This window comes from Rhinopithecus roxellana, chromosome 12, assembly GCF_007565055.1.
Source record: "Rhinopithecus roxellana isolate Shanxi Qingling chromosome 12, ASM756505v1, whole genome shotgun sequence".
Classification (NCBI taxonomy): domain Eukaryota; kingdom Metazoa; phylum Chordata; class Mammalia; order Primates; family Cercopithecidae; genus Rhinopithecus; species Rhinopithecus roxellana.
Window position 1 is genome coordinate 23,334,423 of NC_044560.1, and position 27,431 is coordinate 23,361,853.

Consider the following 27,431-nt stretch of genomic DNA (forward strand, 5'->3'; position numbering starts at 1 on the left):
GAGGCGGGCGCCTGTAGTCCCAGCTACTCGGGAGGCTGAGGCAGGAGAATGGCGTAAACCCGGGAGGCGGAGCTTGCAGTGAGCTTAGATTCGGCCACTGCACTCCAGCCTGGGCGACAGAGCGAGACTCCGTCTCAAAAAAAAAAATAAAAAAAAAAAAAATAAATAAAATAAATAAATAAATAAATAATAAAAAAATATATAAAAATACAGCCAGGCGCGGTGGCTCACGCCTGTAATCCCAGCACCTTGGGAGGCCGAGGCAGGGGGATCACCTGAGGTCTGGAGTTCAAGACCAGCCTGACCAACGTGGTGAACCCCCATCTCTACTAAAAATACAGCCAGTTGTGGCGGCTCACGCCTGTAATCTCAGCACTTTGGGAGGCCGAGGCAGGGGGATCACCTGAGGTCAGGAGTTCAAGACCAGCCTGACCAACAAGGTGAAACCCCATCTCTACTAAAAATACAGCCAGGTGTGGTGGCTCACGCCTGTAATCCCAGCACTTTGGGAGGTCGAGGCAGGGGGATCACCTGAAGCCAGGAGTTCAAGACCAGCCTGGCCAACGTGGTGAAACCCCATCTATACTAAAAATACAGCCAGGCGTGGTGGCTCACGCCTGTAATCCCAGCACTTTGGGAGGCCGAGGCAGGGGGATCCCCTGAGGTCAGGAGTTCAAGACCAGCCTGACCAACAAGGTGAAACCCCATCTCTACTAAAAATACAGCCAGGTGTGGTGGCTCACGCCTGTAATCCCAGCACTTTCGGGAGGCCGAGGCAGGGGGATCACCTGAGGTCAGGAGTTCAAGACCAGCCTGGCCAACGTGGTGAAACCCCATCTCTACTAAAAATACAGCCAGGCGTGGTGGCTCACGCCTGTAATCCTAGCACTTTGGGAGGCCGAGGCAGGGGGATCACCTGAGGTCAGGAGTTCAAGACCAGCCTGACCAACAAGGTGAAACCCCGTCTCTACTAGAAATACAAAAATTAGTCAAGCATGATGGCGGGCGTCTATAATCCCAGGTAGCTCAGGAGGCTGAGACAGGAGAATCACTTGAACCCGGGAGGTGGAGGTTGCAGTGAGACGAAATCACGCCACTGCACTCCAGCCTGGGCGACAGAGCAAGACTCAGTCTGAAAAAGAAAAAAAAAAGAAAAAAGACCAGCAGGTTGTCAATTTTAGTCATTAAGGAGGATTTCCAAGACAAAAACCCCAATTCCTCTACTTCCCTAGGAATGGGGCCTCGTTCAAGACCACTGTCTATCCTCCTGAAAACAGGAACGAAAATTCAAACTCCGCCTCCCTGTTGGATGTGAGCTCAAACTCCAGAAGTTACCAGCCTTCCATTGTCATGGAAGCAAGTAAAACTCCAGAAAAGGATTCACACAGCAAAATAAACTTCAGATCTCAACCAGATTTTGAGAGGTCAGGAATTGTGTGGGGAGCTCTGAGGCCTCAGTAAATTGTCCTATTGGTTTGAGCCATAAGGAGAGCTTAAGCTGGTACCAGGCACCAGTAGGAAATCTGTCAACGGTCAGGGCACCTCCATTCAGAAGCCCTTCATGGTTACCAAGATGCGAATCCACAAGTATCTGAGACACGTCTCAACCAATTTAGAAGGTTTATTTTGCCAAGCTTAAGGACATGCCCGGGACACGGCCTCAGGAGGTCCTGACGACACGTACCCAAGGTGGTGTGGGTACAGCTTGCTTTCGTACTTTTTTTTTTTTTTTTGAGACGGAGTCTCTCTGTGTCGCCCAGGCCGGAGTCCAGTGGTGTGATCTCCATTCACTACAAGCTCCACCTCCCGGGTTCACACCATTCTCTTGCCTCAGCCTCCCAAGTAGCTGGGACTACCATGCCCAGCTAATTTTTGTATTTTTAGTAGAGACAGGATTTCACTGTGTTGGCCAGGATGGTCTCGATCTCTTGACCTTGTGATCCTCCCACATTGGCCTCCCAAAGTGCTGGGATTACAGGGCTGAGCCACTGCGCCCTGCCTTACATTTTAGGGATATGAGACATCAATCAATACATGTAAGATTTACATTGGTTCCATCTGGAAGGGTGGAACAACTCCAATGGGGGCTTCCAGGTCATAGGTAGATTTAAAATTTTTCTGGGCCAGGTGCAGCGGCTCACACCTGTAATCCCAGCACTTTGGGAGGCCGAGGTAGGCAGATCACTTGAGCCCAGCAGTTCAGGGTCAGCCTGGGCAACATGACAAGACCCTATCTCTACAAAAAATACAAAAATTATCAGGGTGTGGTGGCACGTGCCTGTGATTCCAGCTACTGGAGAGGCTGAGGCAGAAGAATCGTTTGAACCTAGAAGGCTGAGGCTGCAGTGGGCCAAGGTCATACCACTGCACTCCAGCCTGGGCGACAGAGCAAAACTCTGTCTCAGAAAAAAAAATCTGATTGGCAATTGGCGGAAAGAGTTATTATCAGTAGAAGGGAATGTCTGGTTGCAATATGGGGTTGTGGAGATGAAGGTTTTATCACAGATGAAGCCACCAGGTCACAGGCCTCAGAGAGAAGCAACTGTAAACGCTTGTCGTCCGACTCGAGGCCTGAGGTGATGCTGATGCTGGTCAGTTGTGCCTGAATTCCAACAGGGAGGAGGCACGAGGTGCGTCCCACCCCTTCCCATCATGGCTGAGCTAGTTTTTCAGGTTAACTTTGGAATGCCTGTGGCTGAGACCAGGGGTCCATTCAGACAGTTCAGGGCTTATAATTGTATTTTTGGTTTATGAGGGAACCTAGAAGGCAGCCCACACACACCTCACTCCTCCCAGTCGGGGACACTGGCCAGACCCCAGGCTTCACCCTCCCACCCTCAGCACCCACCCAGGCTAGCAGCCGGGGGCACCTTAGTGCCTGTTCTGTGGGGGCTCCGCCAGACAGTGCAACTGATGCCCAGGGCTGAGGGGGCTCTGCCTGGGAGGCTCTTCACCTGCCTGGGTACAGGACCCCAGAGGGACCCCAGGCCACCCCTGGCCTGCCCACGCCCACAGGAATCCTGACCTTGGGCTGCATGTCTGTTGCACCAGAACCCTCCCAGGGCTGACTCAGAGTGACCCTGAGTGGGGGATGCTCACCCCAGGGGAGGAAACTGGGCTCTGGGGTAGGAGGTCCTGGCTGGGGTCCCACAGATGCCAGGCGCCTGCCATCTCCAGGGCGGCACTGGCATGGGAGACAACACCGCTCCCTCATTACCTGTGGCCTGGCTACCTTAGTGGCCCACAGGGGTGAGCTCACAGCCATGCTCGGTAGATGGGGCCTGGCCGTCCTTCCTGGGAAAGGGCAGAGGCATGGGGTCAAGGGAGCCAGGGATGCCTGCCCGTCCCTTCTCTCATTCAGGCTCACGTGGTCATGGTGCAGTGACCACAGGACCCCCACATGCCAGGAACTGGGTTCACCCCACCCCACCCCCTGCACCGGGCCAGCGAGGGGATGACCCAGAAGAGGGGGAGGACTATTTGGCTTCACCAGCACCGGACATGTGCTCTGTGGCCACCCCCTCTGCCTCCTCTCTGGCCCGATACAGGGGTGTGGGACGGGTGACTGAACCTCAGCCCTTCAAGGCCTTCTCCAGGAGGATGGGAGGGGAGTGTAGCCGGGAGCTGTGTGATCCAGCTGAGATGTGCTTGGACTCAGGCCCTGCAGGGCTTGGGTCATTGAAGGTGTGCCCTGCCCCCCGCCAGGGCTCCCCCTCCCACAGGAAGCCGGGGGCCTTGCTCCCTGTAAGCTGCCCTTTGGCTGGACCAGGCCCCTCTGGCCAGACCTGGGCTCTCTCCCTGTCTGCACGCTGCACCAAGGCTGGGCTCTCTGCCAGGCCACTCCCAAGGACACAGGGAGGCACAGGCTGCTTCCAGCCACAATCACTAACAAGCACCTAGGACCTTGCCCCTGGCTGCCAAGTAGCCCCCTGGGCCATGTGTGCCCTGTCTCCTCGGCAGGTGCGGCCCACCCACAAAGCCGCCCAGATGTGGTGGGGGAGATGTCCCAGGCTTGTGCTGTGTCCAGGGGCCCTGCCGCTGGCCGGTGGGGTCTCCATGACATCAGCTCCCCCTGCCACAAGCTTGGATAGGCGCCCCAGCCCCATCTGGCGCTCGAGGAAATCAGAGCAGAGAGGTTGAGTAACTTGGGAAGGCCACGCCACCAGTGACAAAGCTGTGATTCTCACGGGCCTGGGTGACTCCAGCACGACTTCCCTCTCCGGGACGTCACTGGTGGCAGCTGCTTCCTTCCAGAGCCTGCAGGCAGGTGACCTCACCCTCCTCAGAGCCATGGCTCTGCTGCTGGACCCTGTGGGGCTGGGCTCCCCCAGCCAAGCCCAGGGACCACTTGGGGCAGGATGTCAGGAACACAGAGCCCACCCTTCCAACCTGGGTCCGGCTGGGTCTGGTCATCTGGGATGGTGAGGCCACCTGGATATCTAGGGTCCCACAGTAGACAGGGGTGGGGTGGTCCTGGGGCACAGGGACACCTGCCTTCCACACACAACCACACTGGGGCTAAGGATGCCAGCCTGGGAGACTGTGATTTGGACCCTGACAGTAGCACGTGGTCTTACCGTGTGCGAGGTCTTAGCGTGTGTGTGGTCTTTGCATGTGTGAGGTCTTAGCGTGTGCATGGTCTTAGCGTGTGTGAGGTCTTAGCATGTGTGAGGTCTTAGCGTGTGCATGGTCTTAGCGTGTGTGAGGTCTTAGCGTGTGTGTGGTCTTAGCGTGTGTGTGGTCTTAGCGTGTGTGAGGTCTTAGCATGTGTGAGGTCTTAGCGTGTGTGTGGTCTTAGTGTGTCGTGAGTCACTTTCTTTTTTTTTTGAGATGGAGCCTCACTCTGCCACTCTCCTGCCTCAGCCTCCTGAGTAGCTGGGACTACAGGTGCTGCCACCACACCCAGCTCATTTTTTGTGTTTTTAGTAGAGACGGGGTTTCACCGTGTTAGCCGGGATGGTCTTGATCTCCTGCCCTCGTGATCCACCCACCTCGGCCTCCCAAAGTGCTGGGATTACAGGCGTGAGCCACTGGCCCGGATGCCGTGAGTCACTTTCACGTGTGCCAGCATCTTGGTGTGTGTGGTGTGAGTGTGGACTGAAAACATGCTGTGCCTTTAGCGTGTGACACGCCATATTAGCGTGTGGTGCGTCATCTTAGTGTGCGGTGTGGTTGGTGGTGGCTGTAGTGTCCAGCAGGGAGGGTGAGCCCCTATGCCCACTCAGGGGAGCAGGTGCCGTCTCCACACCGGGCCCTTGGTGGTTCCCACATTAGCACCTGTCCCAGTGGCTGGGCCTCTGGTCCCGAGAGACACTGGATCTGGGAGCTGAGGTCCCCACTCAGTGTCTGCCAGCCACATACTCTTGTGGTCAGAGCTGCAGGAGGAGAGCGGGCAGGGAAGGGAGAGAGTGCTGGGAGCCCACAACAGCGCTGGATCTGAGTTCCAGGAGCCGGCAGAGAAAGATGGGGCTTCCAGGCCGGGCGCGGTGGCTCAAGCCTATAATCCCAGCACTTTGGGAGGCTGAGGTGGGCAAATCACCTGAGGTTGGGAGTTCAAGACCAGCCTGACCAGCATGGATAAACCCCATCTCTACTAAAAATACAAAATTGGCCGGGCATGGTGGCACATGCCTATAATCCCAGCTACTGAGGAGCAGGAGAATTACTTGAACCCGGGAGGTGGAGGTTGCAGTGAGTCGAGATCGCGCCATTGCACTCCAGCCTGGGCAACAAGAGTGAAACTCCATCTCAAAAAGAAAGAGAGAAAGAGAAAGAGAGAGATAGAGGGAGAGGGGGAGGGAGGGAGGGAGGGAGAGAGAGACAGAGAGAGAGAAAGAAAAAAGAAAAGGAAGGAAGGAAGGGAGGAAGGAAGAGGCTTCCAAGGGGGTCTCAGCCCAACACTGCCCTCCCCCTCCCTACAGAGGCTACAGCCCCTTACTCTCAGCCAGGGTCAGGACCTCGGTCCTCCCCTGCAGGGCTCAGGATGGGAAAGGCTCGCCTGCAGAGGGATGGGCATCTCTGTCCTCCAGGAATTCCCCTTCTGGGTCCAGGGCAGGTGTGGCCGCCCTGGCTGGGCCCTCCCTCGCCTGCAGCACGGCCCCACGCCCAGCCGGCCTGTTTTAAATAGGAGGCCACAGGCTCCATCCTGCTTCAGCGCTGCCAGCTGCCCCGGCAATGGCTGAGCGCCTAAGCATGAACGGGAGAATGGAAGCAGCCGCACAGCGGGGCTCCCACCTGCAGGTATGGTGTGGGGGTTGGGGTGAGGGGGGTTGCGGTGGGGGGTTGGGGTGAGGGGGCCCTGCCTCGAGGTACCGTGGGGGTTTGGGGTGGGTGTGGGGGGCTCCCACCTCAAGGTACCAGGGGCTGGGTTGGGGGGTCTCCTTCCGATGCCTGGCCTGTGGGCCATCAGGAATGGTATTGCATCGTGGCGATGGGGCAGGTCGTCCCTGAGTGCCTCCTCACCCTGGAAAGGGCTGTGTCCCATTGGGGGTACATAGTGTGTACTGGAGAGACCCTGGGAGAACACTGCAGACACTGCGCATCCAGGCGCCGCGCACCCCATGGGTTGCCCACATGTGAACACATGTGTTGGCCACGTGACATGGCACAGAGGCAGGTGGGGTGGAGAGGCCAGTGTCGTCCTGTCTCACACACACGCAGGCACGCACGTGCACATGCAGGGTGGGGTCTGGCTCCTCTCTGACTGGGGGTCCAGGCCCTGCCTCATCTGAGAAGCCCTAGGGGCCCTGACGGACCCTCCAGACCCCAATCCAGAGCTCCCGCTTCTCCTGACCTGGCAGCCCCCGCTATGGGGGATGGCGCTGCCCTGTCTATGCGCCAGGTGGAGATGAGGAGTGGGGACTGGAGTCAGACTTTCCGAGCTTCTTAGCCTCCCTGCTCAGAACGGCCGGGGGGACGCAGAGTGAGCAGAGCCATGTGCCTGGTGGTGGAGCTCCTGGCCAGGCTTCTTGGAGGCCTGTGGGGGCCACACACCCGAGGAGAGCCACCTCCACCCAGTGTCCCCAGGCCCCGAAGCTTCTGGATCGTTCTAGCACCTCCCCAGAGTACCCCGGTGCAGACCTGGGCAGTGGGACAGGGCTAAGCCTCACAGACCCAGACCAAGACGGACAGTGTGAAAACCCTGAAGGAGTCGTGGTGGTGTGAATCTGCACGTCTGTGGCCCCTCCAAGCTGGCTGCGAGAGCTGGGCCTATCCCAGGACTCCAGAGCCTCCAGCACAGGACTGGGCAGGCAGTGGCTCGGTTTCCTGGGGCCCTTGTGTCTCCACAGCCCACCCTGGCATTCAGCTCAGTGGGGCCACCCTGGGCCACAGTGCCGAGCGGTGTCCAGGCCAGACGCTTCCCGGACTTGGTTGGACGGGCCTGGCACAGTCAGTCCTCAGCAGGCCACACTGGGGACTGGGGTGGGTGCAGCCATCAGGGGCAAGAAGGGCAAGTCTTCCCCAGGGCCCCAGACCCCCATGCTGGGCCCATGGACACGCTACAGTCCTTGCCTTTTGGGTGGATCACCTGGGCCTGTGGCTTCCCAGAGGCCCAGCCACCTGTAGGGATGGCAGCACAGACCCACTCAGCGCAACCCTGCCTGCAAACAGGGCCAGGCAGGGCATGGACACCCTGTTCTCTGAGTCCTGCTGCCCCAGCAGCTCAAACTCAAACTCAGCTCCTACACTAACACGTGCCAGGGTGGGTGTATCCAGGGAGAAGGGCGCAGTGCGGGAGCACCCTGCGAGGGGCTTGTCCGAGCAACCAAGCAGGCAGGGCGGGGCACGGGTGGCTGAGGGACACGACAGGCCCAGGGTGGGGAGGCCTGAGTGGCTGCAGGCTGGGCCCTGCTGAGGTTGCTTTTTGCACACAGGCTGCAGCCCAGACGCCCCCCAGGCTGGGGCCACCATCAGCACCACCGCTGCCGCCCCAGGAGGGGCACCAGGAAGGACACCAGGAGGGGCACCAGGAGGGGCTGGTGGAGCTGCCCGCCTCGTTCCGGGAGCTGCTCACCTTCTTCTGCACCAACGCCACCATCCACGGTACCATCCGCCTGGTCTGCTCCAGCAGGAACCGCCTCAAGACAACGTCCTGGGGGCTGCTGTCCCTGGGAGCCCTGGTCGCACTCTGTTGGCAGCTGGGGCTCCTCTTGGAGCATCACTGGCACCGCCCGGTCCTTATGGCCGTCTCTGTACACTCAGAGCGCAAGCTGCTCCCGCTGGTCACCCTGTGTGACGGGAACCCACGCCGGTGAGGGCCAGGGCTGTCGGCGGGAAGGGTGGCCGCCCCAGCTCCTCGCCCCGTGACTGTCCCTGACCAAAGCCCCACTGGCCCCTTTAGCCGAGGAGGGGGCTCGGTGTGGTCAGTGCCACCCTGGAGGGACACCTGGGCCCTCAGGAGAGGTGGGGGAGGGGGAGGTTTTCCAGAAGGAGGGAAGATGGGAGGGGCTGTGAGCAGGCCGGACTCTGGGGCCGACCTCACTGGCAGCCACCGCCTCCAATTCCAGCTCCAGGTCCAGCTCACCCCACTGGGCATCCTGAGTGGGGGAGGCACTGCTGTCCCGACAGCATACACTGGGATGCTGGAGCCAATGTGGGGCCCCGGGCCAGTGACTCTGACTCTAGGGCCCTGCCTCCCAGGCCGAGTCTGGTCCTCCGCCATCTGGAGCTGCTGGACGAGTTTGCCAGGGAGAACATTGACTCCCTGTATAAAGTCAACTTCAGCAAAGGCAGAGACGCCCTCTCCGCCGCTGTCCCCCGCCGTGAGTCCCCCTTCCACCTGGACCGGAAGATCCGTCTACAGAGGCTGAGCCACTCGGGCAGCCGGGTCAGAGTGGGGTTCAGACTGGTGAGTGTCCCAGCCAGGGCCTGTGGCCATCAGGGCCTCGAGTGGGGAGCGGGGCCCGGACTGCTGCTGGCCACAGAGCTGACCCTCCCTCCCCTCCCCTAGTGCAACAGCACGGGCGGCGACTGCTTCTACCGCAGCTACGCGTCCGGTGTGGCGGCTGTCCAGGACTGGTACCGCTTCCACTATGTGGACATCCTAGCCCTGTTGCCCGCGGCGTGGGAGGACAGCCACGGGAGCCAGGACGGCCACTTCGTCCTCTCCTGCAGTTACGACGGCATGGACTGCCAGGCCCGGTGAGTGTGGCGGGCGGGGGCCACTCCCTCCGTCCCGCCCCACAGAGCATGGCCACACCCCTGGGGTTCCTCAGGCTGAATGCTGGGAACCGCCCAAGGCTGGCCATGGCCCCTCAGACCAGCGTGATGGACGCGGGTGGCCAACATTCAGGGTCTGAGCTCAGCTTCTCATACCAGGCAGTTCCAGACCTTCCATCACCCCACCCATGGCAGCTGCTATACGGTTGATGGCGTCTGGACAGCTCAGCGCCCTGGCATCACCCATGGTAAGTGCCAGCCCTCGGCTGGTGTAGGGGCAGCAGTGCAGGTCAGGTGGCCTCACACCAGCTCTCGGCCTCCCAGGAGTCGGCCTCGTCCTCAGGGTTGAGCAGCAGCCTCACCTCCCTCTGCTGTCCACGAGGGCCGGCATCAAGGTCATGGTTCACGGCCGTAACCACACGCCCTTCGTGGGGCACCACAGCTTCAGCATCCGGCCAGGGACGGAGGCCACCATCAGCATCCGAGAGGTGAGCTGGTCTCTGCAGCCCACCTCTGGCCCGGGGCCTCCTGCCCAACCTGGGCCTTGGGGGTTGGGGGCAGGGCCCCTGGAACTGAAGTGTCCCCTCCCAGGATGAGGTGCACCGGCTCGGGAGGCCCTACAGCCACTGCAAGTCAGGCGGGGAGGGCGTGGAGGTGGAGCTGCTACACAACACCTCCTACACCAGGCAGGTGAGGCTGGGCTGGGGAGTGCGGCGGGGGGTGAGGCTGGGCTGGGGGTCACGGGGGGAAGTGAGGCTGGGCTGGGGGTCACGGGGGGAAGTGAGGCTGGGCTGGGAGTCACGGGGGGAAGTGAGGCTGGGCTGGGGAGTGCGGGGCGGGGTGAGGCTGGGCTGGGGGTCACAGGGGGAAGTGAGGCTGGGCTGGGGAGTGCGGGGGCGGTGAGGCTGGGCTGGGGGTCACGGGGGGAAGTGAGGCTGGGCTGACAGGGGGCACAGGGTAATGGGGGAGGGGTCTGGGAGGGTACCGGAGGGCCTGGGAAAGGGGCAGTCCCCATGGAGGCCCCCACTCCGTCCCCCGTGTACCCACTCCATCCCCCATGTCCCCGCTCTGTCCCTCTGTCCCTCGTGTCCCAGCTCCATCCCATGTGTCCCTACTCAGTCCCCCATCCCCCATGTCCTCACTCCATTCCCCGTGTCCCAGCTCTGTCCCCCGTGTCTCCATCCCCATGTCCCCACTCCAACCCCCATCCCCCATGTCCCCACTCCATCCCCCGTGTCCCTGCTCTGTCTAGGCCTGCCTGGTGTCCTGCTTCCAGCAGCTGATGGTGGAGACCTGCTCCTGCGGCTACTACCTGTACCCGCTGCCGACAGGGGCTGAGCACTGCAGCTCTGCCCGGCACCCTGCCTGGGGTGAGTCCTGCCCACTGCCTCCCACTCTGCCAGCCATGAGCCGGGGGTCATGGCAAGCCTCACACATGCCCCTGACCCCTCCCCCAGGACACTGCTTCTACCGCCTCTACCAGGACCTGGAGACCCACCGGCTCCCCTGTACCTCCCGCTGCCCCAGGCCCTGCAGGTGAGACGGGGGTGTTGGGGTCAGGGCCAGGGGTCATTGCCCTGAGTAGCTGGCAGGTGACGCCCCGGCTGTCTCTTCCAGGGAGTCTGCATTCAAGCTCTCCTCTGGGACCTCCAGGTGGCCTTCCGCCAAGTCGGCTGTGAGTCCCCAAAGGGGTGGGGTGGGGGTGTGGACAGCCAGGCAGACCCCACAGGACCCACAAAGCCCACCCAAGACAAAGGCAGGGCCGGGGCTGACCCAGCCTGTGCCCTGTGGTCTCTGCCCCCACATCCACCCATGGTACCCGGGATGGCTGGGGGCATGGGGGAGCCGTGGCCCCAGCAAACCTTCCCGGCTCCCAGCAGGGCTGGACTCTGGCTGCGCTTGGTGAACAGGGGCTGCCGCGTCAGAGCCACAGACAGCGGTGAGTGCGCCCTCACCCTCCAGAGGGGCATCCCAGCCCCTCTCCCCTTACAGCCCCCCTCCCCATCATGAAGGTCTGGGCCAGCACCCTCATGCCTCTATCCTGCCCCAGGAGCAACCTGGCCAAAATCAACATTGTCTACCAGGAGCTCAACTACCTCTCGGTGGAGGAGGCGCCCGTGTACTCGGTGAGCTTTGGCCCCCAGACTGGGCTAGGGTGGGGGCAGGGCCAGTGGCTGGCCCTGCACAGAAGGGGCACGGGGCCCAGGCCCATCCCTCATGCCCCACCCCACCCTCAGGTGCCGCAGCTGCTCTCAGCCATGGGCAGCCTCTGCAGCCTGTGGTTTGGGGCCTCCGTCCTCTCCCTCCTGGAGCTCCTGGAGCTGCTGCTTGACGCTTTGGCCCTCACCCTGTTGCTGGGCGGACGCTGGCTCCACAGGGTGTGGTTCTCCCGGCCCAGAGCCAGCCCTGCCTCAGGGGCATCCAACATCAAGCCAGAGGCCAGTCACATGCCCACGCCTGCAGGTGGGACATCAGACAACCTGGGGCCCAGCGGGCCTCATCTCCCACAGATAATGCTTCCAGAGGCTCTGGAGAGAGTCTCCGCTGAAGAGAGTTGGACTGGGCCCCGGCCCCTTGAGACTCTGGACACCTGAACCAGACCTGCCAGGGCTGTGTGATCTCTCGGCCTAGTCCTGGAGCTGTGGCAGCAGCACGTTCCCCAGCTGCCCAGGGTGGGCCCAACCAGCGGCTGCAGGGCCTTCCCAGGTCATCCAGTGGCCGAGGAAGCAGCACGCGCGGCCGTGGGGAGGCAGGGCGCTGGGCATGTCAGCGCCTCTGGTCAACCACCCACCCTGCCTGGGGCGGGTCTCAAGGAGGCCCAGGGAGGAGGGGGCTTCCTGAGTGCACATGAGTGCAGCTGGAGGTGCTGACACGCAGTGATGTGCCCATGCTCCGTCTGTCTGTCTCTGCATGTCCACACGTCTGATGCACCTATGTGCGTGTGTCAATCGTTGCTGCCTCAGCTGGGGGGAGGCAGAAGACAAGGTGGAGGAGCCCCCACGCACACACGGGCTGCTCTGAAATAAAGCTGTGGACTCCACCTGGTGGCCAGTGTGTGCCTGTGCGCCCCTCCAACCACCCATCCCTGGTGAGCTGAAACCCTGACTGCACCTGGCGCCTCCCTGGGCACAGGGCCCAGGACAGGACCAGCCCTAGCCTAGCCTCGCCGGTTCGCGTCCAATGACCCCTGGCCCTGAACACCCCTCTTCCCACCAGGGGACTCAGTCTAGGACAGAGAAGGGTAGAGGGATGAGACAATGGGGGCCAGGGGCATCAGAAGCCAGATCTTGTCAAAGGAGCCTCAGGCTGCCATCAGGCCCGTGCAGCCTGTTGGAGTCTGACTCAAGTGCTGCCTGGCTCAGGAATGCCCTTTGGGGAGGGCAGGGGACGCAGACACTCCCCAGACACAGAGCAGAGTGAGGCACGGGAGCCCAGGAGCAGGCAGTGGGCGCAAGCGGTTTATTCAAAGCGAGGGGTGGGGGTAAGACCCGCCAGCAGGGGCCTGGGGCAGGTGGTGGGGCCAAACTGACACAGGGAGAGGAGCAAGAATCAATTCTGTTTTTCAGGGTCACAGGCAGCAGGCAAAAGTGTTGAGGGGCCGGGTCCAGCGCCCACTGTGCCCTCACGGAGGCTCCCGGGGGCAGCATTGCATAGTGACCAGCCGACTGGCCTTAGCCTGACCTAGGGCCGAGGTGGGGAGGCCCCGCCTCTCTGCAGGGTGCCTTCGGGGAAGGAGTGCATGAAGGCATTGGCAGGCCCTGCAATATGAACCGAGGGACCCCTGGACCCAAGGGTGAAGCTGGCCAGGGGCAGGGCTGGGGCTCAGACGTCCTCAAGAGTCCACAGAGAAAAGACGCAAGACAAAGTCAGACGAGGCCTGTAGCAAACCCACTCGGTCCGCTACAAAGAACATGAGATGCGGGCTGCAAAGTGGCAAAGTGGCTTTATGCACAGGCTCTGGGCCGAGTACCGGGAGAAGGTGCCTCCAGAGGAGGCTGGGACGCGGCTGGGGCTGTCTGGCACGGGGACCTTCATGGCCAGCCACGTGGCCTTGGGACGCCCGCGTCCAGCCACGGCTGAGGACCCAGGCCAGAGCCCCTCCCGCCCAGCACCCGCGACGCCAGCCTGGATGCTGGGGTCACTAAGTGAGGTACTCGTTGGTTCCCTGGATGGGCCACCCTTTCTGCCCTGGGAGGGGGCTCTGGGGTGTGCGGGAGGGACCCAGCTAGCAGGTCAGTGTTCTGGGCAGAAGTGGGGCACGAAGTGACACAGGCCCTGAGGACAGAGGAACACAGGTGACACGGGCCTTGAGAGTGGCTTGTGACATGAGCAACCCAGGACCCTTAAAAGGGGTGCCTCGAAGACAGAGATTCCCCAGGTGGAGTGAGGGGCACCCGATGACGCAGCACCCCCCAGGAAAATGTGAGGCTTTAAGAGACTCAGTGCGGGGCCCTCGCTCTCCTCCTGGGTGAGCGGGGCCAGGGCGCCCCGGCACTGGGGCTGCCAGGCATCGACCCGGGTCACAGGCAGGGCCGCGGCCGGGTGGGGCGCCGGGGATTTCGGGGCATGCAGGGCGTCGGGCCGGGCGGGGTAGCAGCTGCCCGGCCTGCCCGGCCCTAGCTCTCCTCCAGGTGGAGGCTGATGAACTCCTGGATGCACCTGCGGAACTGGAGCTCCGTGGGGCTGCTGCCCGCCAGGACACCCGGAGGACCTGGGGCAGCCTCGGCCTCGCGCATCTCTTCCGCCATGCGCGCCAAACGGAGCCTGCGGGGAGGTGCAGCATGTAACGCCCCCGCCCGGAGGCCCCGCCCCGCCCGGAGGCCCCGCCCCGCCCGGAGGCCCCGCCCCGCCCGGAGGCCCCGCCCCGCCCGGAGGCCCCGCCCCGCCCGGAGGCCCCGCCCCGCCCGGAGGCCCCGCCCCGCCCGGAGGCCCCGCCCCGCCCGGAGGCCCCGCCCCCGCTCACAGCGTCACGATGTCTGCGTTGGCCGCCTGCACTGCGATGGCCAACGGGTCCCGCTGCTCTTGGTCCAGGGCGTGCTGGTCTGCGCCCCGCTTCAGGAACAGGCAAACCTGCCTGAGAGGTGAGGGCGGAGGGCGCGTCAGGGCTTGAGCACGGAGGGCGGGGCGAGTGCGGTCGCGGGGCGTGGCCGGGCAAGGGGTGGCCAGGCCGGGGCGTGATCCGGGCGAGTGGGCGTGGTCGGGGCGCGGGGCGGGGCGTGGGTTGACCGCCTCACCCGGTGCGGCCCAGCAGCGTGGCGTGATGCAGGGGCGCCCGGCCCCGGCTGTCTCTTTGGTTCACGTCCGCTCCATTTTGCAGCAGGAACTCACAGACGATCAAGGAGCCCTGGGGAGCCGGGGCGACTCAGACGGAGCCGCGGTACCGGCCCCTCGCAGCGCCTCTGCACCCTGACCCCGTCCTTGGGCGCCCCCAGCCGGGACCGGACTTGTCCCCACCGCGAACAGGCGGCCCCTGTGTGGGGGCCACAGAAGATGCAACCTCAAGTGTGCGCCTGTGTCCTGCGCGCAGCCCCCGTGCCTCGCTCACCCCTAGCACGGCCTGCACCAGCGGCGTCTTGCCCTCATCCTCCGCGTCCGCCCAGTTGACCTCGGCCCCGTGGGCCAGCGCCGCCGCCAGCGCAGGAAGATCGCGGGAACGCGCTGCGCGGTGCGCCAGGAGCCCCGGGTGCAGCTCACGCACGTCTGCCAGGCCCCAGGCCTCGGCCTCAGCGTCCCCGTCTGCCTCACCGCTGGACTCCTCCGACTCCGCACCCTCTGTGGAGAGGGGGCGATCAGGGAAGGCGACCCCCGGGGCTGCCCCAGGGCTGGGCAGGGCGTCGGCCGAGTGCAAGGCGCCACCCACCCTCCTCAGTGACGCTGTCCACCACAGAGCCTGAGCCGAAAGCCAGGACGTCCGAGCTGCCATCCGAGCTGCCCCCAAGGCCACTGTCGCTACTCAGACCTGCAGGTCCGCAGGGAAGGGAGTCCTGAAGGTGGGAGGCCCCAACTCCATCTAGAGCCCTGGGGCAAAGCTGGAACCCCACCCACCCTCCAGGGACAACCCCTAGGGACAGGACCAGCTCCCACCCAGGGCCAGGGGGGAGCCAGCTGCGGGCTAGAAGCAAAGGAGAGAAAACCAAGTAACAGCTCAAAGGTGCCAGGGTAGTCCCCTAAAGCCCAGGCCCGCGGGGAAGTCCTTCCCGCCCACTCTCAGGCTCACCTGGCACCTCTGCAGTGGGCCCCCCCATCCCTGTCTGTGGCTGGCCCAGGCTGAAAATTCTCCACCCAACGGATGGGCAGCATGGCCTCAGAAGGGCCCTAGGCTGAGGGCCAGCTGGCAGCGCCCTCTGCTGCCCCAGCACCCCGGGCCATTCGCTCCACACACACATCTGGGTGCACACAGCCCACACACACATTTGCACAGCTCACCCCCACAGTCAGGGCCTCGGCCTCCAGCTGTGGCCAGGAGGCCCCCGCCCCTCCAGATGCTGCTCCATTCCCCGGCAAGAGCCATCCACATTTGGGGACCCTCCAAGCCAGCCTCCTTGGCCCTGCCCTGCCACCTGGCTGGGCCCATCCCACACTTACTGCGAGGGCCAGCCCCCGCGGCCCCTGCGTCGAAGTAGGAAAAGAGTGAGTCCAGCTCGTCGGGGCAGAAGAGGGAGTCTCGGCGGAACTTACGATCCAGGGTGCCCACTGCAGGGGCAGTGCGTGTTCAGAGCAGGGAACATGCCCGGGGTGGGGCAGAAAATCCCAGGTCACACTGGGAGTCTGCGGAGCCTGAGGTGCCCCCAGAGCCCCTGCCCCCAACCCCTTAACGGAGTCCATCCCTGATCAAGGCAAGCCCCCTCTCAGCCCTGCCAGGGCATGGCCTCCCACCTGAGGACAGAGCAGCCACACAGGGCAGGACAGGCTCAAGCCGGACCTTGCGGCGGGCAGTGGGGGCGCGGGGAGAGCTGTGGGGCCGTGGGCACTTCTGCGCCCTCCAGCGTCTTGGGGCCTCCAGGGCTGGTGCCATGGGTGCCTTCCGCAGAAATTTCTTTTCCACATATTTGTCCTTGATCCAGGCCTCCTTGTCCTGCCTGGACCAGGGGTGAACATGAGGCTGTGCCCCCAGGCTGGGGCTCCCTGGCTGATTCAGACTGTACCCCACCTCACCGGGGGCTGCTGGCTGTGGGTTTCCTGCTGCCTGGACCCTCACACTGGGCCTCATAGATCTGATTCACGGCGCTGTTTCCAAGCTCACACATCAGCTGGCGGGAGACAGCGTGAGCAGGCATCAGTGCAAACCTGCAGACCCCGGCTCCCGCCCCCACAAAGGGGGTCCCATGGCCTGCAGCAGTCCCACACACACCTTTAGCAGCTCTGGCTCCCAAGAGTCCAGTGTCAGGGACCGGACCTTGGAGCAGTGGACACCCAGGCTCCTGGAGGGCAGAGGCAGGGGTGAGTCTGGGTGAGGCAAGGCCCCCAGCTCCGGCCCAACCCCAATCCCCGGCCCCGCCCTCAGGGGCCCACCTGTGGATGCCAGAGCACTCGATGCAGAGCAGCACGCCCAGGTTGATGCTGGCCCAGCGGGGGTCCGACTGGCCACAATCGCCGCACTGGCTGTTGCCGGCCACGCTCTGCACACGCTGCAGCACACTCTCTCCCTTCACGCCACGCTCCCGAGGGTCGGTGGCAGAGTCGATGCTGCTTGTGGACGGGGATGCTGTGCGGTCCAGCCTCTGGGGGATGGGGTGGGGCTGCTCAGTCCCGCAGGGACTCCAGCGTGGTTTCCCCAGCAGGTTCCCTCCTCCCCAGCCGGAGTGCAGGTGCAGGCCGGGGCCCCTCGAGCACACGCCTGCACAAGCATGTATGCGTGCACACCCTCATGTGGGCAGATGTACCTGCACACACATGTATGCGTGCACACCCTCATGTGGGCAGATGCCACCTGCACACACATGCACACCCACACTGCACAGGCCAGTGTGCCAGTGCACCCACAGCAAACACCCAGCTTGCAGGAGCCACAAACAGGTGTGTGCACGGGCGTGGGGCAGGGGCACCAAGGGCCACACCTCGCTATAGCAGCTGTCGGGGCTCTCGCGGTAGGCGGAGGCGATGCTGGCCTGCACAGCCTGGACCCAGGCCTGCCGCAGCTTCTCGGAGTCAGCCTGCAGCATGCAGCTCCTGTGGGTGGTGGAGGGGGCGGGCGTCAGCTCCGGTGGGCAGGGACGCCCCCCACCCCACCCTGGGTTGGACCTCCTCACTTGGTGGGTGACACCACCTCGAAGCAGAACCTCCGCTCGATGTCCTCACACGGCTTCACAGAGCACAGGCGGAGGTCATCCACCACCACGGTGAGGGCGTCCTGTGGGCGGCACTGCTGTGGCCCCTGCCCTCAGCCGCCACCCGGCCCTGACCACCCTCTTCCTGCTTCACCTTAGAGACCGAGGCTGACTGCCCGAGTCCCAAGCCCCAGGTCCAGCTCTCTGCTCCCTGACCGTTCAGGCTGCGGTGTCCACTAGTGCCCCGGCCCCATGCCAACCCCAACTGACCGGTCTGCCCTGTGGCCCAGGTGGGGCATCCAGCCATCAGGGCCCCAGTCCCAGGCCCAGGGCACACCTTGAGCTTCTTCTGGTAGACCAGCTGGTTGTTCTGAATGGAGAACCAGCGCCTAGGCGGGTGGGGGGATGTGGGGAGTCAGGCGGTGCCCATCCCAGGGCTGCTGTGACCCCTGCCCCCGCCTGAGGAAGGGCCCTCACCGGTTCCACGTCTTGAAAGCGTTGCTGGCCCTCTTGAAGAGGTAACCCTCCATCACCACCCCACTGGGCGCATCCACATCAAACTCCACTTTCGACTCATCGTAGAAGTCCTGGGGGGATGGAACCCGCCCCCTGAGTGCCCGCCCCAGGGAGCCCTGCTACCCTCTATGCTTTCCCAGAGCATAGGCTGGGTGAGGTCCTTGTTTGAGGCTGCCACATGGCCCACGGGCCACACACTCAGACGGGAGACCCTCTGTTTACCACAGCCACTTTTTTTTTTTTTTTTTGAGACAGAGTCTCACTCTGTCGCCCAGGCTGGAGTGCAGTAGCGCAATCTCTGCTCACTGCAAGCTCCACCACCTCCCGGGTTCACACCATTCTCCTGCCTCAGCCTCCCTAGAAGCTGGGACCACAGGCGCCCACCATCACGCCCGGCTAATTTTTTTGTTATTTTTAGTAGAGACGGGGTTTCACCGTGTTAGCCAGGATGGTCTCGATCTCCTGACCTCGTGATCCACCCACTCAGCCTCCCAAAGTGCTAGGATTACAGGCATGAGCCATCGCACCCGGCCCATAGCCACTTCTTGACTGGAGCAAGGCCCCCAGCCCTGAAACCCGTGGGGCAGACCCCTCACGTTCACAGCTGGGGGCCTGAGAGTGCCAGCCCCACCCCAGCCCTGCAGGGACAAGCAGGCTGCGATCAGGAAGGAAGCTGCCCCCCCACCCTCTGCATCCTGAGTGCTCCATTCATGTGGCCAGCTGAGTGGACAGAGCCCCATTCAGGAGGCCTGGGAGCCACTGAAGGCCCTGTGTGTCCCGCCGTCTGGCAGGCCAGGGCAGCAGAGGGGAGGTGCGGCCACCTGCTCCCTAGGCCATGTGGGGCGGGAAGGGACAGCTGCCGCTACTCCCACGGGGGATGTGGGGGTCTGGCCGGAGCCAGCCCTTCTCACAGCTGCAGCAGGAGCCCTGAGACCGGTGGGAGGTGTCCTTGGTGCTGAAGTGCCCTCGGGGTAGGAGAGGGAAAGGCACCACCCAATCTGGTCTCCCCCAACCCACAGCCCACCCGGGGCGGTGCTCACTCACCTGCAGCAGCGTCTGAAGGGCCGGAGCAGGAGGGGATGCGGGGGAGAGAGCCAGTGAGTGACAGTTGCCCCCAACTCCTGGTGACTGGCAGACCCATCCCCAACTCCTGGGGGGCTCTCCCCTATCCCAAAATAGCCACTCCTGCCTGCAGCCAACATCTGCTCTGGGTGGTGGCCGGGGCTGCTGTCCCACAGGCAAGCAAAGGCCCCGCAAGGAGCCAGTGACTGAGGCCGCAGAGGTGACCACGGCCTCAAAGGAAGGAGATCCCAGCAGTGGCCCCACCCACAGGTGCCCCTCCACTGCACGCATCAAAGGGCAGCAGCCTTGGACCCCTAGAGAAGGTGTGGGCAGGGCAGGTGGGGGACAGGCAGGGAGGAGGGGGCGGGGAGGGTGTGCCGGGCATGGGGTGAGGACACAGGGGCCTCGCAGGGGCCTCCCAGGCGCCCGGTGTGCAGGGAGCCGGCTGCGTGGCCTCACCCGCTGCTGGATGGCTGCGTGCTTTCGCTCCATCTCACGCTTTTCCACTGCAGAGTCGATCACCAGCTGGTCCAGCTGTTGGGGTTGGCATTAGGGAAGGCCACGGAGGCCTGCCTTGGCCCCACCCCTCCCAAAGGCTCACCTCGGCCGCCAGCTTTTTCATGTAGGGGTCAAGCTGGTGCAGGAGGCTGTAGCCCTGCTGGAAGAAGCTGGACTGGGCATGCATGAAGGACAGCATCTGCGGGGGCAGCACAGGTGAGGCCCAAGCACACCCGGCCCAGCCCCCGCCATGCAGCCTGTGCTCATGGGCAGCCCCCACGCACTCACAGAGTCCAGGATCTCAAACTTCTTCTTGGCCTGCAGGACATTGATCTGCCAGAGGGGGAGCCCACAGGTGAGCCCTGGAGGCTGAGGCAGCCCCAAGTCCTGCACCTGCCATAGAGTCCACTTGAGCTGCTTGTGGTTCCCTGAGACCCCCAGGTCGTCATCAGCTCCCAGCACTGGGCCAGCCTCATCCTCCCATGGTCCTGGAGTCCTTCCCCATGTCTGGAGGTCCCACCCATGGGTGAAGCAGGAATTGACACTCCTGCTCAAAATCTCTCCAGTTCTGTACAAGGCCTTTGAGACCTCCATTCGCTACAGCTGGTCCCCGTCCCCCACCCCACTTCCGGGGCTGACCTGGAGCACGTAGTCCAGTGCCAGGTGGCGGAAGCACTTCCTGGTGAGGGTGAGGGCCCCGGTGGCTTCCTCTACCTCGTGGGGCCGGTGCCTCGGGGCCTGGGCGTTCCGCACCAGGGACAGCTCCAGGTCCTCCCGCACCTTGTCAAACTGCTTCTTTGTCTCCTTGAACTTCCGCACATCCCTGGAGGCCAAGTGCCAGGTGGGGTGAGAGGTCAGGTGAGGTGAGAGGTCAGGGAGAGCACCTGCTGGATCCTGGAGTCTCCCACATCATTGTTTGTGTTTTTGTTTCTCGAGATGGAGTTTCGCTCTTGTCACCCAGCCTGGGGTGCAATGGTGCTATCTTGGCTCACTGAAACCTCTGCCTCCCGGGTTCAAGCAATTCTCCTGCCTCAGCTTCCCTAGCATCTGGGATTACAGGCATGTGCCACCATGCCTGATTATTTTGTATTTTTAGTAGAGAAGGGGTTTCTCCAGGCTGGTCAGGCTGGTCTCAAACTCCCAACCTCAGGTGATCCGCCCGCCTCGGCCTCCCAAAGTGCTGGGATTACAGGCATGAGCCACTGCGCCTGGCCTGGTTTTGTTTGTTTGAGACAGGGTCTCTCTCTGTTGTCCAGGCTGGAGGCTGGAGTGCAGTGGCACAATCATGGCTCACTGCTGCCTCTGCCTCCTGGGCTCAACTGATCCTCCCACCTCATCCTCCTGAGTAGCTGGGACCACAGGCGCATGCCACCATGCCCACCTAATACATATATTTTTTTCTTTTTTCTTTTTTGTAGAGATGGAGGCCTCATTATGTTGCCCAGCCTGGTCTCAAACTCCTGGCATCCTCCGGACTCAGTCTCCCAAATACTGGGATTACAGGTGTGAGCCACCATGCCCAGCCTTCACCCTCCTCCACTCCAGGCCCTTTCTTTGCTCCTGGGCACAGCCTCCTTCCTCACTGGCCTATCCCAGGCCCACCCACACCCCTGCTGCCTCCTCCCATCTGCTCCAGGCCTCCCCACCTCACTCTTAGGATCTGTCCAGCCCAGACCCCCGCCATGCCCCAAACTCCAGACCCACCCCAGTCTCAGGATCTGCCCAGATCCCCGCCATGCCCCAGACTCCAGACCCGCAAGCCCAATGTGGCTGCACCTTTCCACTGGCGGGGGGCTGGACACTCCCCCAACACATGCAGGGTGTGGAACCCCACTGAGCTCCACTCGGCTGTCTGCCTCTGAGCCTTCTGCCTTGTGGAGTCGCTGCACAGCCTGGAGGCCTGGGGCCAAGGTGCCCCTGCTCTGCCCCAGACCCTCTTCCCCTCCAAGAGCGGGAGCGTGGCCTCCATGTTCTTCCCCCAGTCCTGGGGGACCTGAGGGCTTGGGGGCCACTCACTCTTTGACAAAGTTGTGGAGCTGCTGCCGCACGGACCTCTGGGCCTGGTCAAACAGGATCTGGGGGCAGAAGGGGGCAGAGATCCTTGGGGTCTGTCCCAAAATAGCCCCAGACGGAAGGCCCCATCCTCACCAGCAGAGGGCACTGCCCCCAGGCCCAGACACAGGGGCGGGTCCCACCCTGCAGGGCTGGCCTCAAGGGGGTCAGGGGAGCAGCCCCCAGGCCTGAGTTGGCACCCAGAGGTGGTGGCTGTGACCCCTGCCCCTCTGTCCCACCTGGCCCTTGACAGAGGCCAAGGCTGCCTCGGATGGTCCCCTCATCAGGTGGGCACCAAGGGCACAGCCTGAGCCCCACTGCCTCCTGGCCCTGGGCGGCCACCCTGGGGTGCCCATCCCTGCAGCAGGGAGCACTCGGTCAGAGCCGGGAGCACCCTAGAGCTGGGCCTGGGGAGCCGGAGCCTGGGCTCTGAATCAGAGCCCAAAGTGGAGAAGGACCGGGCATAGCCAGGAGCAAAGGGACGCCTGAGCCGTGCTGCCTGGTCTACCTCGGGACCTCCCCTGTTCAGTCTGTGGCTCAGGTTCCCAGGCTGCAGCCCCACATCTCATGGGTGCTGGTCCTGTGTGTCCATCCACGTCAGTGCCAGGGCCCCCGGGGGCCACTCAGACCCAAATGGCAGCCAGGCCAGCCTGGGATGAGAGCCCTGAATAAACCACCCCTCCCCCAGGGTCTGGTGTGGCCCTTCCCTGGGACACAGCAGAGCCCCCAGGGCTGTCCCCCAACCCACACTGACTTGAAGACGTGGGATGCCCCCACACCAGACTGGGGGGGCAGAAATGTGCCCCCCCTCCCCCATGCCAATCTTTCGGTGAGCCAGCAGAGCTCAGTTCCAGGCTGCGCGCGGCCCGCAGGTGGCAGGGAGGCCAGGCTCACCATGTGGTAGTTCACCACCTCCTGTAGGCTGTCAGCGAACCTCTGCAAACATTCCTGGAGGAGCAGATGGGGAGCCACGCTGAGACGGCAAATCCAGGCCCAGGTCACCCAGTCACGCCCTCTGAGGCCCCTGGGCGGTAGAGACACCGGCCTGCTCCTGGCCTGGATGCCCTTGAGGGGCTGCCTCCCTCGGCCTCTCCCCTTACCCCACCTTGAGGTCAGAGGTCAGTCGGCCCCTCACCGAGATGACGGTGTCGCCCTGGCACTGCTGGGACAGGTCACGGACGCCGCTCACGAACAGCCTGCTGGTGCTGACGTAGGCCTTACCAGCTTCCACCATGCCACTGCACAGCTTCACCAGCTGCGGGCGGCGGGGCCTGGTGAGCGCGGCGGGCACTGGTGCCTGCACTCGCTACCACGCACAGCCTGAGGCAGGAAGAGCTTCCAGGGTAGGTTCCACTCAGGGTGTTGGCAACCAGGACTCAGTGCCCCGGGTGCGGCTTCCTTGCGCCTGCGCCTGCCTGGGGCTTGCAGGCCGGTCTGGGAGGGGAGGGTGGGGCCGCCATGGCCTCACTCAGCTGGGAGGGACCAGGAGCCAGGCAGGGGACCCAGGGCCAGCAGGACCAGCCCATGTGGGGCTTGTGGACTCCAGTCCCTGCTGCGGCTCCCAGCTCCACGGCCTGTTGCCCCCTCCCCTTTCTCCGCCCCAGCCCCAGCCACACCAAGGCTCGCCCACACAGCAGCTGTCCCCATGTCACCAGCCCAGCAGAGGGGACAGGCGGCCACCATGGGTCGGGGGCTCACCACAGCCCGGCCCCTCCCAGACGGGACAAGACTCAGGGCCGGCCACATGTGTGCGTTGGACATGTGCACCCTGGAACACACGTGCTAAGACACAGGGACCAGGACCTGGAGCACCACACGGGAGCTCCGCATATGGGGGTGTGAGTGGCTTAGTAAGGCCCAGAGGGTGAGTTCAGCCATGCAGCCATCCCAAGCTTGGCCGGGCACAGGGCGCTCCAGGCCCGCCCTTCACCTTGTCCAGTTTGGCCTCAATCTCCACCACGTCCGTCTCCACCTCGTCAATGGTTGCCCTAAAGCAAGAACGGGGCTGGCTAGGGTCACCTGTAGCCTCGGCCCCTCGGGGCTTCGCCTCCCCTTGCACCTCCCTGAGGGGCTCCACCATGGGAAGGCGCTTTCAGGAAACAGGCTGGGAGACAGACGCCTGCCTGCTACACGGACAGGACTGGGACCAGGTTCAGCGCACTTCCCCTCGCCATCCCCCTCCCAGGCAGGGAGAGGCAGAATCTGCTGTGACTCCCACTGCTGTGCCCTCAAGGAATAAGGTTAGACCAGCCTCTCCCAGGACAGCCGGCTGCTGGGAGTCCCTCAGGGACGGTGCCCACCAAGGGCTCGGCCAGCCTCACTGGCCTCTTCTCTAGGATTTCAGAGTCGACCCTGGACCCATCTGGAGCCCCCTCAACCCCACGGTGCCTGCTCCTCACCCCTCTGCACTACTGCAGCCCACCCAGGTCTGGCACCCGTGCACTGTGGGATGGCGGGGGGGCAGCAGGGCAGCTGCTCTTGGTCCTGGCAGCACCAGGAGGACCCAGACCAGCTGGGGAGAGACACCCCTGGCTCCCCCAACCTCACAGCTGCAAGCGGCACGGTCCGCTGGAAAGACAGGTGGGCTGTCATCCTCAGAGCCCACTCCCACCAGGACAGCCTGATAGTAGGGCTGCCCGGGGAGAGGAGAGTTAAGGCATGACATCACCAGAGAAGCCTCGGCGGGAGAATCCCCGGAAGACGGGAGGCAGATGGATCGGGCACGTGACCACCCCCTCTGGGAGCAGGAAACAGGGAAACAGGGCCAGGATCCCGGCAGCCCCGCACTCCACACAATCGGCTCACTGGGCGGCGGGGCCATCTGGCCTCCTGGGGATTGGGCAGCATAGGGCCTAGGCTGGGGCCAGGACTCCAAGGATAGGTCTAGGGCAGGGGTCTGGCAGCAGAGGCCATCGGGGCCTACAGTCCCTCATCCGGTGCTACCCTGAAGGGTGTCCCAGGCCTCAGGGGAGGGGCCTGCGGTTTCCAGGGGCGTGTCCTCAATTAGGAGCTGGGGCCGCAAGCGACCCCCAGGGAAGGACCTTGACTGGTCCCAGTCACCACAGCAGGACACCAGGTCCTCTCTGAGCAGCCCTCACCTGTTCCCAAGAGGCTAAGAGGACTCTGAATCCCGAAGCAGGGGCAATGGAGGGAACCTCACTGTGGTGTCCACGCACCCAGCCCACAGTCCCTGGACCCTGACCTCTACCTCAGCTGGAGGATCCCAGAACAGAGATGGAACCATCCACCCAGGAGAAGGCAGCAGAGAGAACCACGCCCCAGAAGTTGCAGCCACCCCTGGGCAGGGCCGGATGCAGAGACAGCTGCACCCAGAGCTGCCGCCCTCGGGCTTGGGGCACCCGTGTCCCTGGAGAGCCAGCAAGGGGGGGTGGCTGCACCCCGCAGCTCACGGTCGTGCTCATGGGGACAGGGTGGGCACTGGCGAGGCCCCGAGAGCTGCAGTTTCCGCTGCTGGGAGCCCCTCAGCTCTACCCTCCTCCGCCCCAGGGACCTGGGCCTCTTCTGCTGTGCTCGGCCCAGCATTTCCTCAGCAGCTTGGAGGATGGGGAGGAGGGTGTGGCTGCCCCCCAACCAAAGCCGTGACTCAGCGCCCGCTGAACTGGAGCCAGGCGGTTCCCTCCACAGGCTCCCCTGGCCCCCTGCCCACCGCACCCAGGCTGCCACTAGGCCCTCCCAGACCAGGAGGGTGCGGGCAGGGTCCCCCTTTCCAGGGCTGGGGCCACCAGGTTCCACATTACAGACCAAATCTTTTCGCCCACCCTGCCTGGCCCTCTAGGCCAGGAAACTCAACTTACACTCTGAGGGCCCGCCCCCAGGAGAGCCTCTGGGAGTCTCTCAAACCCCAGTTAAATCACAGCCTAACCCTAAAACCGACTGGGCCAGGCCATTCTCACCTCTCCACTCCGGTCCATGCCCCACGGGGGTGAGGCACTTTCCTAGGGCAGCCCCCGCGGCAAAAGGCCGGGCGGCCGCCCTACGGCACCTACTGCAGCCCCACAGCCCCCATAACTGGCTCCTGGAACCGGCTCTCTCCCATGAGAGCCAGTTACCAGAGAGAAGGCTCAGAGGTAAGTGGGTTCTAGCACCCCCACCTGACTGGGCGAGGGCAGCACAGGGCCCTCTGTGTGGAGGAAGAGGTCCATTAGGTTTCTGAGGGAGGAGCCAGGGAGAAGGTAGGTGCTTCAGCAGGGCCCAGCCCCCAGCAGGGAGGCCACGCCCACGCCTCCCCACAGCCCGGGTCCGTAGAGTGCCCGAGTTATTCAACCCCTTTTCCCAGGTCAGCAACGGAAGATGGGAGAGCAGAGGATGGCCCCAGTTCCTCTGCCCAGGGCCTGGGGGCCACTCTCCTGGCTGGCCCTGAGCCTCCCACTCCAAGGCTCCTAAGGCCTTCTGGTGAGGGCTCCAAAGATGCTGAAGCTCCCTGTGCCTCCCTACACAGGCTGACTTGCCAGCAGCTCCCAAGAGACCCAGCACACACACACACACACACACACACACACACACGACCAAGCACACATGTGCAAACATGTTCATGCACGAACATGCCTGCACACACTGGCACCACACATACATGTGTGTCCAAGAACAGACTGCACAGGCACACATCAACATGTGTACCCAGTGGTGGAACATGCGTGTACAAGCTGATTTGTCTGTTGGTGACATGACTAACACAGTACGTGAACCGGCACAGAGAGGTGGCGTGTGCACATGCTTGCATGCACTCATTGGCAAGCTACATACAGAAGCAAGCACAGCCCCGTGGCACAGCTCATCCACACGTCCTGTGCAAGGCCTGGTGCCCCGAGCGAGGCGCACAGAGGGGCAGATTTCACAAGGGTGCGCTCCGCACAAGCACTGGAAGAGGAGAGGGCCTCACGCAGGTGCGCACTCTGATTTCTTTGCCTCCATTGTCGCTTGCCAAATGTCCACCATGCGAGGCCGATGCACACTTGTGCACACGTCTGTGAACATGTGGTTCACGCAGGTGTGCACGCCTGCACGCCAGGAATGATGGAAAACACGCAGACTCGGGGTGCACACAACCCCTATCCCCTACCTGACCTTCCCCGCCGCTCTTCTCGGCCGCCACCCTCTAAGCCAATGGGTCATTCAAACCACTTCACGCTCCCAAGCACCCTGCCCCAGGCCTTAAACGCGGCTCCAGTTGCCTGTCCCCCAGGCACTGCTCTGGACACAGGATCGAGGAAGAAACCAGGGGCCGACGCCCCCACAGACCCAGACGACCCTGGCCAAAGCTGGACTGCAGGGCCCGGGAGGGGCTCAGCCTCGTGGAGGTGCAGACACAAAGCGGGGGCGGACGGTCCCGAGGTGCCCACGCGCACGCCCTCCGCCGGGGGAGCGGCCGCACAGAGCAGGGGCGTCCTTTGTTCCAGCCCCCGGGGCATGGCGGGGCGGGGTCGCCGCTTTGTCCGAGGCAGGTCCTCCAGCCCCTCCCCGGCGGCCGCGGCCCGGCCAGGCCCGGCGCTGACCTCCCCACCTCGCCGTCGGGCACAAAGGCGGCAGCGACGCCCCCGGCCCGCGCCCACCCTGGCGGCCCCGGGCGGCGCACCTGAAGCGCGGGGAGTCCTTGACGCACTCCTCGAACTCCACGGTCATGGCTGCGGCGGCCGCGGCGCTCACTGGCACGAGGACCGCGGCGCCGAGCGGCAGCCGCGCCGGCCCGGACCGCTCGTCCCGCCCGCGCCGCCTCGGCGCCCGCCCGCCCGGGAATGAGGCCGCCGCGCCGCGCCCCGCCCCGCCTGTCACCGCCGGGGAGCGTCGCCAAAGTCCGCCGCCCGCGCGCGCCGCCCGCTGTCACCGCCGGGGAGAGTCGCCAAAGTTCACCGCCCGTGC

General features: G+C 63.7%; 2 protein-coding genes across 8 annotated transcripts; one reads left to right on the forward strand and one right to left on the reverse strand.

The window, feature by feature from the left end:
- Positions 1-4,143: 4,143 nt before the first annotated feature.
- Positions 4,144-11,794, forward strand: SCNN1D (sodium channel epithelial 1 delta subunit). The gene is made up of 14 exons (XM_010377187.2): positions 4,144-4,263; positions 6,128-6,240; positions 7,875-8,251; positions 8,641-8,848; positions 8,951-9,141; positions 9,319-9,407; positions 9,484-9,647; positions 9,751-9,849; positions 10,412-10,529; positions 10,617-10,695; positions 10,777-10,834; positions 11,040-11,098; positions 11,210-11,285; positions 11,397-11,794. Exons 2-14 carry the CDS (start codon positions 6,175-6,177, stop codon positions 11,751-11,753), a joined length of 1,941 nt encoding a protein of 646 aa, XP_010375489.1. The 5' UTR covers positions 4,144-4,263; positions 6,128-6,174; the 3' UTR covers positions 11,754-11,794.
- An 803-nt stretch (positions 11,795-12,597) lies between these two features.
- On the reverse strand, positions 12,598-27,391 carry ACAP3 (ArfGAP with coiled-coil, ankyrin repeat and PH domains 3). Of its 7 annotated transcripts, none has more exons than XM_030913846.1 (24): positions 27,148-27,391; positions 23,485-23,542; positions 22,690-22,809; positions 22,449-22,502; positions 21,519-21,577; positions 20,142-20,325; positions 19,791-19,835; positions 19,606-19,701; positions 19,464-19,538; positions 18,987-18,998; positions 17,904-18,013; positions 17,764-17,815; positions 17,409-17,509; positions 17,217-17,328; positions 16,672-16,880; positions 16,511-16,580; positions 16,315-16,409; positions 16,036-16,238; positions 15,745-15,852; positions 15,020-15,118; positions 14,705-14,931; positions 14,394-14,503; positions 14,123-14,233; positions 12,598-13,923 (listed from the first exon to the last, which is right to left on the reverse strand). In XM_030913846.1, the coding sequence occupies exons 1-24, from the start codon at positions 27,192-27,194 to the stop codon at positions 13,776-13,778; spliced, it is 2,505 nt and encodes an 834-aa protein (XP_030769706.1). In that variant the 5' UTR covers positions 27,195-27,391; the 3' UTR covers positions 12,598-13,775. The 7 variants fall into 7 exon arrangements, with proteins under 7 accessions (XP_030769706.1, XP_030769705.1, XP_030769707.1 ...); XM_030913845.1 differs by having other exon boundaries at positions 22,660-22,809; positions 27,148-27,301; XM_030913847.1 differs by lacking the exon at positions 15,020-15,118.
- Between the last annotated feature and the right edge of the window lie 40 nt (positions 27,392-27,431).

Excerpts from the sequence above, each read along its gene's own strand:
- SCNN1D (XM_010377187.2), top strand. The coding sequence starts at position 6,175 with ATGGCTGAGCGCCTAAGCATGAACGGGAGAATGGAAGCAGCCGCACAG. Across the intron at positions 8,252-8,640 it reads TGTGACGGGAACCCACGCCG|GCCGAGTCTGGTCCTCCGCC; the intron begins GTGAGGGCCAGG and ends CCTGCCTCCCAG. Across the intron at positions 9,142-9,318 it reads GGCATGGACTGCCAGGCCCG|GCAGTTCCAGACCTTCCATC; the intron begins GTGAGTGTGGCG and ends TTCTCATACCAG.
- ACAP3 (XM_030913841.1), bottom strand. The coding sequence starts at position 27,194 with ATGACCGTGGAGTTCGAGGAGTGCGTCAAGGACTCCCCGCGCTTCAG. Across the intron at positions 22,810-23,484 it reads TTGAGGCCAAACTGGACAAG|CTGGTGAAGCTGTGCAGTGG; the intron begins GTGAAGGGCGGG and ends CGCCGCCCGCAG. Across the intron at positions 14,504-14,704 it reads TGGTGCAGGCCGTGCTAGGG|GGCTCCTTGATCGTCTGTGA; the intron begins GTGAGCGAGGCA and ends CCGGCTCCCCAG.